Here is a 14,279-nt window from a genome sequence, read left to right on the forward strand (position 1 = left end):
ATTTCAACATTTTCTAATTAACTACGTATTACCCTATTTTGTTTCATTACTTTACTTGTTTCTTGCTAGTATTATATATACTATTATATTTATTTGTCTAACTTTTAAACATCTCTATAAATTTTTAATACTTTTCAAGCTTTGCAAAAGAAAAAAATTAAATATTTTTATTTAATTTTTTTATTAGTTTTAATTTAAAATCCTTTAATTTGTTTTATTCTATTAATTTCTAAATTTGTCTTCATCTTCTTAATTTTTGAATTTTCGTCAATCTTCTTATTTATATTTATTCTAAAATTTTAATTTACTTAAAGTAACGTCAGCTAACAATTTTAAATAAGAAAATTCAAAAAAAAAATTTAATGAAATATAAAAACAAGCTGTAGTTTAATTTAAAAATATAAATAAGAAGATTGACGATGCAAATGTAACCATCATTTTCCCATTTTTGCCTCTCTCTTGTTTCAGCGACTGATTCTTCTTCCCTTTCTACCGGTCTTGTTGTATTTAGAACATATACCACTTTCAAAGTTGTAAGCAGAAATTTCATCTTTTTCTGCCAATGGATAAAGTTTCCTCCATCAAACTTATCTAATTTCACAAAATTAGATGCCATTTCTTTGAGCGATGCCGCCATTGATTAAGTAATAAATTGTTCCTAAAGATTGTTAGATATATGTGGTTGTTGGTGGATACGAGGCAGCCCTTGAACCAAGAATGTGTTGATGAAGATCGAACTTGAAAACTCAAAGCGTGTGAATTTTATACTAACCTTTAGGAACAATTCGCCCCCACCAATTATTGTATATTGGATGCAATTGAGATTAACAGCGAAATCCCTTCAGGATACTTTGAATTCCTTAATGTGAAGTGCACAAACACACTAAGCGTATCTTTTGATAATAGTTTACGGAAAAATATTTTCTACACTTTACTCATGCATTAATAAAGTGAAAGAATGATTTTATTATAATTGAAATGGTGAAAATTACAGGTGGATATTTCTATTTTCGTGTGTCTTTTCTAATTCACAAGTGTCTCTATTTATAGAGAAAATGATATCACTTAGTGAAAGGAAGCACCCTTTGAATAATATTCAGCACCAGAATTAATGAACCAATATTTACTTTAACGTTCATCACTTTTCATAAACATTGCAATGGTTCAGTGGATGAGGCGCTGCTTTGCCAACCAACAGTTGCGTGTTTGAATCCTGTAACGTCACATTTTGAATGTTTATTTTATTACCGTTAGTAAATATTAGACATTCAAAAAAGTGTCTAATATGAGATTCGAACCTTGCACATTTGGGTGAAACATTGTACCTCTTTACCACTACGCCAACCAATTCAATCTGTTAATTTGTGCTTTCAATTAATAATACTTTTAACTTCCAAATAATATTTTGGAAATCTCTAACAATCTCCCACCATTTACAAAATATAACTAAATCTCATATTTCTGGAAATGTCATGGTTTCAAATAATGGTATCTTACGATTTGAACCATTACTTAGTAAATTGAGTTTTCACTCATCCCCGAATAGATTGGTAGACAAGCTTTGAACCAAATATTCATTAGAACAAGCGTACACAATTCACACATGAAATCTCGGTACTATAAAAAGAATTATAAAACTGACACATTTAATACGGCCTTGTGTCACGTATCTTTTTCACGGGAATTTAAGAGTAAAGCCCTTTAACTCTATGAAGCGGCCCCACTTCATTCTCGTATAGGTAGACTATATCGGAAATGCTCCCATAATTAAGCATTCCAGCAAAAATATGCTATATGTCTATTAAGAGAAAAACCTCATCCTACCATATTTATTCTTATGCTCCAAGTACTTTTAACCCTCAGGATGTATCTTATGTCAAGTACTTCAAGCACTCTAATATTGTACTTTCACCGTTGAACTCAAGACTTGATGTTAATCAAATGTGAGTTGAGTTTCCATCATTGGTGATTAATTAGATATGGGCTTGTATCGCATCCCTACACGATGCATTCAACATTGTATCCTTGTCAATCATTTCTTCAAATAATTGCAAGATATTTCAAGTTTATTAATTTTGAATATTCAAACACATACATAGATATATCTTTAATTTATTTTTGATAGTTTAACCAACTATCACATAACCATGTCAATATAGTCACTGAATTACTTTATATCTCGTACTAACATTTGAAATCATTCAACATTTGTTATTAAGCCATTTAATAACAAGAAATACGATTTAAAGTTTTACTTTTATTTCAATAAACATACTACATATTATAGTTAGTATAATAAACATGTAAAACAACCACAATAAACATGACTATCAAATTTCTCTATTTAAGACAACAATAATGGTCATATATTATATCATATATTCAACTGTGTAATTTATAAACACATGTCAAAATTATATCTAAATAATTAGATTAATTAAATTCTCTTGAATACAATTTTATCATTTACATGACATAGAATACTAATAATAATAATACTTATACTAATAATAATAATAATAATAATAATAATAATAATAATAATAATAATAATAATAATAATAATAATAATAATAATAATAATAATAATAATAATAATAATAATAATAATAATAATAATAATAATAATAATAATAATAATAATAATAATAATAATAATAATAATAATAATAATAATAATAATAATAATAATAATAATAATAATAATAATAATAATAATAATACAAAGAGAACGTGTCGCTAAGAAACAAAACAACTAACTAGAGAGAAAAAAAACAATGCAAGAAACCACGCCAACTATTTAGCTGATTTGCCCACTCTCGCAAATAAAAGCTAAGAAACAAAACAACTAACTACAGAGAAAAAACACAATGCTAGAAAATCACAACCACGAATAGCTAACAAAAACCGTACATAGAAAAACCACACCATCTATTTAGGTGAATTTACACATTCTCACAAATAAGGTACGATTGAAATACCAATCCAACAAAAATAAAAAATCAGGAAATGGGTCAAGCTTTGGGATGCTACCATGTATACAAGGGTGATGTTGCTATAAAAGAACGATTTGGGAGATTTATTGAAGTTTTAGAACCTGGATACCATTGGACACCTTGGTTTATTGGCTATCAGATACCTGGTGTATTATCGATGAGTGTGCAGCAACACGATTTTAAATGCGAGACAAAAACAAAGGTCCTTGTTTTTTTCACTTATAAGAAACCAGCTTTACTTAAAGATTAAGAAAAATAACACTATCATGAACTTGTTCTTTTTCAGGATAATGTCTTTGTCAACGTGATTGCATCTGTACAATACCGCGTTGTGGCTGATAAAGCGTCTGATGCCTTTTATAAGCTCACCGACATAAGGGAACATATCCAATCATATGTTTTTTATGGTATGCTTGATTTTTCTAATCCATTCCATTATTGACATTAGTATTTTCAAATAGTCGTAATAGCGTAGCGGAGTTGCATAAGAGAGTTTGAACCGACCATTATTTTAACACGATTTTACATTGTGTAAAATTATATCATTTTGAGTTTTTCATGTTGTGTTCTGTTACACCATACTATAGTTGATAATTTAGTGACTTGCTTCATTAAAAGGTTTTGATACTTTTGCATTGATTCAGTTATAAGAGCCAGTGTGTCGAAGTTAGAGCTGGATGTCGTCTTTGAGCAGAAGAATGATATAGCAAAGACTGTCCAAGATGAGCTTGAGAAGGTGTTTATTCGTTTTTTCTTTTCCTCTTTAAATAAAATGTTTCCTCAGTTTGTCATTGATGGTTATAATCATGTTCATTAACAAGTTAACTCAACCTTAATATTTTAGGCGATGTCGACCTACGGTTACGAGATAGTCCAGACTTTCATTATTGATATCGAGCCTGATGCTATTGTCAAGAGAGCAATGAATGAGATCGATGCATGTAATATATTCTAGTTCATGTTCCTCAACAATAAACCAGTTTGCTTAATAAAGCACTTATATGATAAACACTTATACTTTAAATGCTAAAATTTTAATTGATCATGTCAAGTGCGTGAATATTTTAATCTATTTTTTCGATATCATCAACAGCTGCGAGAATGAGGTTGACTGCAAACAAGAAAGCAGAATCAGAAAAGATATTGCAGATAAAGAAAGCTGAAGGTGAAGCTGAGTCCATGTATATATCAGGACTCGGTATAGCTCGTCAACGTCAAACTATCATGGACGAACTAAGCGACAGTGTTCTTGCATTCTCTGAAAATGTACATGAAACTTCTGCTAAAGATGTCGTGGACATGGTGTTGCTAACCCAATACTTCGACACCATGAAGAAAATTGGAGCATCCTCAAAATCTTCATCCGTGTTCATACCACATGGTCCTGGTGCTGTTAGAGACATTGTTGTGCAGATTAGGGATGGACTCCTTCAGCAAAATGCTGCAAATTAATTTATAAGTACTTTTGGAAATATTGTAAATGTTTTTATGAGACTTCATGATGTAAATAATTCTATCACAATAATTAATTCTATTCATCGCATCAATCTCTCTTCACTACTTTTGCATGGTTTTCTATTATACCAAACATTCCAATTCACAGAAATATACTATTCAACCATGCAAAATAAGCTTCTTCAGTAGAGGATTTTAATATATGGTAAATTGTGCTAAAATGAATAATGAATAAAAATAGTGTGTGGCTCTTTCCGAGCAGCATTTTTTTTGCGGAAAAAATCCCCCTCTCTCTCTGATGTTTGGCTCTTTCTTAAATAGTATTAGGGTCTGTGATTCTTTTAGGTTAGATTTAATATTTGTTAGTTATTTTGTGATTTGATTGGAGATAATTAGAATTTGATTTGGGATGAGTTTGAAATTGATTGGGTTCAATGCTAATTAGGGAAGATTTGGAGAACTAACTTATGTTCCTTTTGGAGCAAGATTTGATATGGAATTTTTGTGACAAAATAACAGGAATATAGAATATTTGATTTACCCATTTTAATTCTTTTGATTTTTCCTTAAGTGACAACAGTAGAACTATAAAACTAATACCTAAGAAATTAGAATTAACATTTCTTATTTTTTTTTTTTTTGTTTCTTCGTGTTTTAGTAATAATAAGATCACTATAAAACTCTACTTCATACTAAACCTTAAAATATTTAAAAAATTAAATAGTCACTTTAGTTTCTAATAATAATAATAACAAACTAGAAAAATTAATAATAACAAAAAACAGAAACTAATAATTATAATAATGAAAATTAATATTAAAATACTAAGAGTCTAATATTCTAATTTAAACTATATAAACAATACTAATGTTCAATTAATAATAATATCGAATAATATATATAAAAAATAACTAATAATAAGCCTAGTAACAGTATAGATTAAAATGCTAATACTAATTTCAATAATTATAAAAGTTACTAATTATACTTAAAATTAAAAATGCGTCTAATAACTTAAATAAATAAAATCAAAATGTTATTTATTCTTTTTTTGTAATTTTTTGCTTAATAGAATAAAAATAAAAATGATATATATATATATATATATATATATATATATATATATATATATATATATATATATATAGTGATATTGCAACATATATAAAATGATCGGGTAAATTTTGGGGTATGACAGAGGAAGATGAACTTTTGTTTGGTGGAGATAAAATACAACAGGTATTGTTGATCAATGTTGATGTAGTCTAACGTGTGTAGCGGTAAAAATGTGACTCGACGCCCTTTCGCGCATTCGAAGTACAACAGAGTCGCCACCGAACTTTATTTATTCCAAAAAGGAAAGGGAAAATATCGATAAAACCCACGAATAAAAAGGAAATGGATAAGATGGTCGTTCGTAACCAAATTAGGGTTCGGGAGTCGGTTAAGCAAGGGGAAGGTGTTAGCACCCCTCACCTCCATCGTACTCGATGGGACCCATTTAGTTAGTTTAGTGTTTGAGTGTTAGTGTTTTGTTTGCGTTCTTTAGCTTATTAATCGAGAAAAGATGAAAGAATTGTTTTTTAGGGTTTTTATTATTATGAAGAAAAAAGAAAATATTTTTTATTATTGTGCTCGCCAAGACGTCTGTATCTTGTGCCTACGTATTCCCTAGTGCAATGGGAAAGTCAGAGCAATCGTAGTTCGGGCGAAGAAACACGAAATGTTTGTTGGTTGATTTTAGCGAGAGGTACTCGATCGCTTTCAAATGGAAATACTACGCGCACATGGATATGATATCACTACAAGAATGGATGACTAAATCAAGATAAGACATGATTTTGGCCATCATCGCATTCGAGTGGAAGATATTCGATCTTCACATGTGGAAGTATGTTCGTATTGAAAATTGGATAAGTGTCTCGTTTATGAAAAGAGTTTTAAAAGCCCTAAGGCAAAAAGGTTGAATGAAATTGAAGTCGTGTTTTAAAGGATGTTTTTGCAGACGTTTAGCAAAGGATTGAGCATAGGTGTGCACCTAGCGCGTCTTTACCCAAGGTATTGAACAGGAGCGAGCCCCATTGTCACTTGTTGTCCTTGTTAATTAATTTCGGTTCGAAAGATCAGGGTATTCAAGAGGTGTGCACTTCTTGTCACAAGATCTTTCGATTTGATTAATGTATTTTTATTCAAAAGATCAAGGTATTCAAAAGGTGTTCACCCCTTGTCACAGGATCTTTCGGTTTGATTAAGTGTTTTAGATTCAAAAGATCAAGGTATTCAAGAGGTGTGCACCACTTGTCACTCAATCTCTTGGTTTGATTGATGTATTTTGATTCAAAGGATCAAGGTATTCAAGAGGTGTGCACTTCTTGTCACAGGATCACTTTGATTAATTAAAGAGTTTTGGTTCAAGAAAATCAAGGTATTCAAGAGGTGTGCACTTCTTGTCACTTGATTTCTCGGTTTATTTAAGAAAGCATTTTATTGTTTGATTCAAAGGATCGAAGGTATTCAAGAGGTGTTCACCCCTTGTCACTTAATCACTTTGATTTAATTAATGTGTTTTGATTCAAAAGATCAAGGTATTCAAGAGGTGTCCACCCCTTGTCACTTAACCTCTTGGTTTGATTAAAGAGTTTTGATTCAAAAGATCAAGGTATTCAAGAGGTGTACACTTCTTGTCACTCGAACTTTTGATTTAATTAAAAGAAAAGATTTTTGAAAAGAAACTCGACGTCGGATCGAGAGATTTATTGAAACGACTTGGCATTGGACCAAGGTTTATTAATATTTGGATTGAGATTAATCTAATATTTTTGGAGTTTTCAATATAAGAAATAAAATCTAACCTAAAAAATGTTTTTGTACTTTTGTTTATAACAATAAAGCAACAGTTAAACAATAATTAAAATAAAACTAAAACAATTAAACAAAACCATAAAAAACATGAGCTAAAATATAAACATGGGGTGCATGGAAATAAAAGAGGCGCTGGGTCAGTTTTAATTACAAGGCCCAAATGACAATAATAAAAAATAAATTAAAAAAAAAATGATGCATTGGGTCGGATCTGTGAGAATGAGGCCCAACAAAATGAAATAAAAAAAAATAAAAAAATAAATAGACCTGGGCCAGGCCAAATAGACCCAGGATCCATACCAGCTTCTGAATGCATAGCGGGTTAAAAAACCCTAAAGAGCCAAAACGGCTCTCACCTCTGAGAAGAACAAACGCGTCCTCTTCCTCTCAATTCTCCTTCTATCTCTCTCGATATCTCACTCTCAATCTCTGCTCCCATGGCCTCTCACACTTCAACTAAATCCTCTCTCTCACAATGACGTTAAAACACAACCTTCAACTCTCATCTCTCTGTTTCTTTTTTTCAAAAACCATTTTCATACAAATCAAACAAATATCCACAAAGTAATCCAATAACAGCAACAAATAAATTGAAATGAGATCAAACAATAACAGATTTTTTTGACAGAATCGGCAGCAACAAGGATCAGAATCTAAATTTTTTACCGTAACTGTCTTGTTAGGTTCGTTGCGAGGCCTTTGCGCTGAAGCTGATGGAAATCAGTTGCAGAATCATCTCTCCATCTCTATTCCTTTGATCGTAACTGTTTTTGTTTCTCCGTTGAAGCTTCGACGGATCTGAAGGTTTCCGCGTGCTGAGCGTTGAAGGCTGTTGTTTTGGTTTGCAGATGAAGGTTAGTGTGGGTTGAGAGGTGAGGTCTTATGTGGTTCTGTGTATGATGGGAGGTGAGATTTGAGTTTGTAGGGGTTCGATTGTTGCCGTTGAAGGTGAGTTGCGGTTGAATGATAGTTGGAGGTGGGTGAGGTTTGAAGCGTGTTTTGTGTGAGGAATGTATGAAGGTGCAGTGGTGATTTCGGTTTTCTGGGCAGAGAGGAGGTTTTGAATTTTTTAGAGTTGTTTTTTTTTCTTTTTCGTGTCACCGCCCCTTTTTTGTGTGGTCTTCCCCTCTCTTTATAGATGAAGATCAATAGGTTTTTGGGGGGAGATTTGAGATGAAATTTGAACTCATATGGAACCTGATTATGGCTTTCGTTATGCAGGTTTTTGTGTAGCCAATTTTGTGCAAAGTTTGGATTATTGTGAAGCTGTTTTGGTGCAGGGAGGGACAGCAATGAGGTGCAGGTATGCAGGCTGGGCAGCAGTGAAAAGCGTGGGAGAGAGGAGATACAAAGATGCAGAATTTTTGTCTCTTATTGTTTGGACTTGGAATCAATTGAACAAATAATAACAATAATAATAATTATGACAATAATAACTATACTAAAAAAATAATAATAATAATAATAATAATGAAACAAAAATTAAAAAATAAAAAATAATCTAAATTAATCTAAAATAAAAATAATATTAAAACTAAAAATTAATCTAAATAAATCTAAAATAAAAATAATATTAAATCTAAAAGTAACCTAAATTAAATCTAAAATAAATATAATATTAAAACTAAAAAATTAATAATCTAAACTATCTAAAGTTATTTTTTTAATATTTTTTTAATTAAATCTAACTAAAAATTAAACCATGTGAAAATGCGAATAAAATCTATTTTTTGCTGACTTTAGTAAAAGTTTAATTTTTTTCAAAATATAAAAAATGCGATGAATGAATGCACACTAAATACGAACGCGATAATATCAAATGAATGAAATATGTGGGTCGAAAATTGGGGTGCGACAGATGCCCCTATTTAAGTTTCTTCTATCGAAGATGTGAAGAGACTTAAATACAAAGTACACAATTTTTGTCCTTCATATGCAAATGAAATGCAATGCATGGACTCTTTTTTGTTATTTTGAATGTAATATGATATGAGACGGATGTTGAACTCTGTGGGGATTAAGTGCCATTGGAGACAAACTAATGATGGAGAGGCTTCGAAATGAGGGATGAAAACTCTGGGTAAAAATATAGTAGGAACGTCTAAGAGTGGCTTTAGACGGCAGAAATCATCAGAGACATTCAAGAGTGGCTTTGAATGAATCTGAAACAAAACTTTGGGTAGGAACGTCTAAGAGTGACATTAGATGGAGAAAAACACCTTATTGTGGATTGTGACATCCAATTATTGGCTTTGGATGAAAACAACGACCCATATCAGCTAATGTACTGGTAAAGGCAAAGAAGACCATCGACTTTAGCTAATGTACTAAAGATGGAAATGAGACCTCTTATCAACTAATGTACTGATAAAAGATGAAAAGGATACACGACTTTAGTTAATGTACTAAAGAAGGAAAAACAATTATATCATCAGTTAATGTACTGAAGATGCGAAACAAATCGACCTGCATCAGTTAATGTACTGATGAGGGAAACAAGAGGGAATTGTCATCAGCTAATGTACTGACGAAAGGAAATCCTATACCAGTTAATGTACTGATAAGGAAAGAAGAAAGAGGCTCACGTCAGTTAATGTACTGACGAAGAGAAGTCCTATACCAGCTAGTGTACTGATAAGGAGGAAGCAACCATGATCAATCATCGGCTAATGTACTGACGAGAGAAAATAGGAGACATCTGATATCAGCTAATGTACTGATGAAAGTCCTGCATCAGCTAATGTACTAATGACGGGAAACGAAAGTGCATATTATCAGTTAATGTACTAATGATAACAACAAGTGGTGAATGACATCAGCTAATGTACTGATGAATATGACAAAGAGTTGACATTATCAGCTAATGTACTGATGAATGTAAGACGAAATCGCTTTGGTAAATGCCAAGTGAGTTGGACTTAGATCTCAAGGTAAGATGTTTGATAACAACGAGACCTTGAAAGAATGCAAATGAGTATGAATTTTGTTTCTATGCATGATATTGAATTGTTCTATGCATGAGATGTGAATGTAATGTAATGCAATCAGTTATGACAACTGAGGTAGACTCTTTTATGAGGGAAGATTGGAACTCTGATTCCTCAACATAAGAACATTGCCAACTCTGTTATGTCACACTGATGATCCTCTTTGGAAGGACTAATAAAATGCTTTGGGATCGCTGAAGAAAACTGCCCCTGACTGACTGATTGTTATATGATCCTTGCTTCAGTTCTTGAATGTTGGTAACACTTGCCCCCAGTATAAGTCTTGAACAACAGGATCTTGAAGTAATGTGCCCCTGATAGGATCACTGATCAAGTTTCTCAACTGTTTGAACTTCCTCGAAAGATGAGTACTTGCAAATAAAATGTTCATGCAAAAATGGTAATTTTAATGCAATGCTCAAAGCATATTTTGAAATCAAAGTCATTTATTGGAAAGATGTAAAGTAAAGTAATCAAAAGGTCCAAACACAATGGTCTAGACATTCAACGTGATGGATAAAGCAGAAGGTATGGTAAAACAAACAATTTGCAAAGATCTTCAGGAGTCAGGTTAACGCAACCTTGTTGTAGTATGCTTTCAAAATAAACCTTGCTTCAATTAGGTCTTTTGAAGGTTGTAACGTGGCTTGGTTCACGGTTTCAGAAACAAAGGATATAGGCTCAAAATTTATCTTTAACCCACCCCATTCTTCGTGATGATCTCCAATCCTACGCTCAGTTAATTCAAATTATACATCCAAGTTCCAAGAGGCTTTTGGAATTGCACCTATTATAATGATAATGGTTTAAAGACCATGGGAATCTTTGAGATGGCAGTCACTTCTTCCTTTTGATGGTCACAATGTTTTATTGTTGTTCAAGGAATTTATTGACTTCTCTTTTTTGCTTTATATCCCTATCTTTTGCCTGAACTGTTCCATTTGAAATCACAGTCAGCGGGATGCCCCAATTTTGCCTAAGTCTCCTTCGTAGGTTTTGACTTAGCGGGCTTTTTCTTTGAAATATTTTTAATTGGAAAGATAGTGACTGCCTTGATAATGATTAATGATAACAATCTTGGTCATTTTTTGATCGAAACCCTTATTGAAAGGTGTACTTAATGATTTTCTTGAATTTGAATGCACAGGTAAATTAATTGAGAACTACCCTGCCCCAGGTTAAAATTGCGGGTTTTCGTTTTAAAAAGAAACTCCAACTTCGAAGGCTCAAAGGGGTTGACTAGGGATTAACTTCCTTATTTCTCCAGTGTTTGGGGATTGAAACAATGCCTTTACATCATCAGCAAAGTTCTATTTGAAAGCATACAATTCAATAATTTGGGTATTTGGTTTTCATCATCCTCCCTCCAATCTTTGCATAAAACATAAGTTTGATAGAGAAAGAAGAAGAGATATATATTTTGCTTTTTTTTTTTGAAAGAGAAAGCATAAAGATAAACACAGTAAATGTAAATGGATTGATTCAAATATGTAATGCTCATTTCGTTAAAATTAACAATCAAGAACAAACTGAATTCAAATGCAGTACACAAAATAACATAAGGAAATTGCAAACAGAACAAAACAAGGCCTAGTGACTAATCAGTGACGAGGAGGAGCTATCCTGACTGAAACACTTGGCTTTAGGAAACAACATAGCTTGCTCGATCTTCAGCCACTAAGTTTTGGCAAGGGATTGTTGACAACATTGGGATTGGTATCCTTGAAAGATATCATCTTCTTATCGATTAGATCTTGAACTTTTTCTTTCAGAATTCTGCAATCTTCAATTGAATGACCCACCACCCCACCATGGAAGTCACATTTGACATTCGGATCGTACCCAGGAGGGAATGGAGCTATTCTCGGTTGAGTAGGTCTAGGAGTCACCAATGATTTCTGAATCAAAGTTGGATACAACTCAGTGTAAGTCATGGGAATAGGATCAAAGTGAGTCCTATTGCGGTTCTGATGTTGAGGAACTTGAAATGGTTGGGTTTTGACAGCAGGAGCAACAGCAGCTACAAGTGGTTGATCATAGTGAGGTCCTTTATCATTATTTGAAATGGCGTTGGTTTCCCCATCTTTCTTCTTATAGAAGTTTACATAAGGTTTCTTTGCCCCACTAGAGGATTCTGCAACATTAGCAACCTTGCCATTCTTAATTCCTTCCTCTAGCCTTTGACCAATGGTCACCAAGTCAGTAAAGTTGGAGGACACACTTCCAATCATCTTCTCCCAATAGAAAGGTGAGAGAGTATCCATGAACATTCCGGTTAATTCTTTTTCAGCCAAAGGAGGTTCCACTTGAGAAGCTAGCTCTCTCCAACGTTGAGCATACTCCTTGAAGGATTCTCTTTCTTTCTGAGACATGTTTTGTAGTTGTCGGCGATCAGGTGCCATGTCCAGATTGTACTTGTATTGCTTCATGAAAGCATCAGTCAGATCTTGGAAGCAATGGATACGGCCCTGCTCAAGTCCCATATACCACTTCAAAGAAGCACCAGTCAAGCTATCTTGAAAGCAGTGAATCAGCAATTTGTCGTTCTTGGTATAAGCAGCCATTGCGGTAGTACATAGTCAAATGACTTCTTGGACAAGTGTACCCTTTGTACTTTTCAAACTCAGGAGTTTTAAACTTTGCAGGTATAACTAGGTCAGAAACCAAACACATATTCTCAGCAGCAACCCCAAAATAACCAGCACCTTCCATGGCTCTTAGTCTTTTCTCCAGGATTTGATACTGTTCTTTGACTTCATCGATGTCACCAGCTTCTTTTTGACTTTCACTTTGATGATCTCCAGCATGGTACTCAAAGAGAGGATTTCCATAAGTAGTTTGGGCAGCAGCGTGCACAATTGGCTGAGACTCGGTCATGATCGGAGCTTGGAACATTGGTCGCGAAGGTTGGCCCAACATAGCAGTAGTAGCGTGAGGTGGAGAATAATCAGGAGGTAAACCAAACTCAGGCCACTACAAGAAAATCACGTTTTAGCTGCAAACTTTTAGCGTCGGCCCCGACTCCGACGCTAATAGTGTTGCTATAACGTCTCACATAACTGACGCTACTTAAGAAAAAGCACTTGTTTTATTTTTTTTTCAGGATTTTATAAGTAGCGTCCGCCATAGCCGACGCTAATATTGGTGCGAAATAATTTCGTTTCCCCCCACCAATTTCGTTTGCCTCCTTTTCATTTATTGTTTTAAATAATTATTTATCTTTCATATTAGCGACGGCTTTGGGCGACGCTAATCTTGATGTGAAATTATTTTATTTCCCTCCACCAATTTCGTTTGCCTCCTTTTTATTAATTGTTTTAAATAATTATCTTTTTTCATATTAGCGACGACTTTGGCCGACGCAAATGTTAGTGCGAGATTATTTCATTTCCCCCTCCAATTTCGTTTGCCTCGTCTTTTATTTATTGTTTTAAATTATTATTTTCTTACATGTTAGCGACGGCTATGACTGATGTTAATGTTGGTGCAAAATTGTTTCATTTTCTCCCACTAATTTCGTTCATTTTTTTATTGTTTTAATTAATTTGTCATTTAATTATTTTTAACTATAAATTAAAAAACCAAACAAAAATACATATTAAATTTAAAACTTAATTTATAAAATAAAGTTTAAAAATTGACAAACTAAAACTTGTTATGTTAAACCAAAATTTATAAAAACAAATCAATATGATAAAATAATAAATTAAAATTAATTTATAAATGTATTTATTTATAAAATAAAAACTATAAATTATAACTAAAATTTAATTCATAAAATAAAATCAAAGTTATATTAAACTTCAATTTATAAACTAAAATCAATATTATAAACTAATAAAATAAAATAAAATTTTAGCTAAATTAATAAAATTAAATAAAAACTTAATTAAAATCTAATTTACAAATAAAATAAAATAAAATTTAAAACGAAATAAAATTGGCATAGAAATAAAAAAAATGCCTATTCTAAAAACGT

The 14,279-nt window shown here is 32.3% G+C and overlaps 1 protein-coding gene across 1 annotated transcript; it reads left to right on the forward strand.

Moving 5' to 3' along the window:
- The first annotated feature begins 3,009 nt into the window (after positions 1-3,009).
- LOC131600157 (hypersensitive-induced response protein 1-like) lies at positions 3,010-4,519 on the forward strand. Its single transcript, XM_058872363.1, has 5 exons — positions 3,010-3,198; positions 3,283-3,403; positions 3,641-3,732; positions 3,841-3,937; positions 4,090-4,519. The coding sequence occupies exons 1-5, from the start codon at positions 3,010-3,012 to the stop codon at positions 4,446-4,448; spliced, it is 858 nt and encodes a 285-aa protein (XP_058728346.1). The 3' UTR covers positions 4,449-4,519.
- Positions 4,520-14,279: the final 9,760 nt, after the last annotated feature.

The sequence above is a fragment of the Vicia villosa genome, linkage group LG4 (assembly GCF_029867415.1).
Source record: "Vicia villosa cultivar HV-30 ecotype Madison, WI linkage group LG4, Vvil1.0, whole genome shotgun sequence".
Taxonomy (NCBI): Eukaryota; Viridiplantae; Streptophyta; class Magnoliopsida; order Fabales; family Fabaceae; genus Vicia; species Vicia villosa.

Coding starts and splice junctions, on each gene's coding strand:
- LOC131600157 (XM_058872363.1), top strand. CDS start 3,010: ATGGGTCAAGCTTTGGGATGCTACCATGTATACAAGGGTGATGTTGCT. Junction 3,199..3,282: donor AATGCGAGACAAAAACAAAG/GTCCTTGTTTTT, acceptor GTTCTTTTTCAG/GATAATGTCTTTGTCAACGT. Junction 3,938..4,089: donor AATGAATGAGATCGATGCAT/GTAATATATTCT, acceptor TATCATCAACAG/CTGCGAGAATGAGGTTGACT.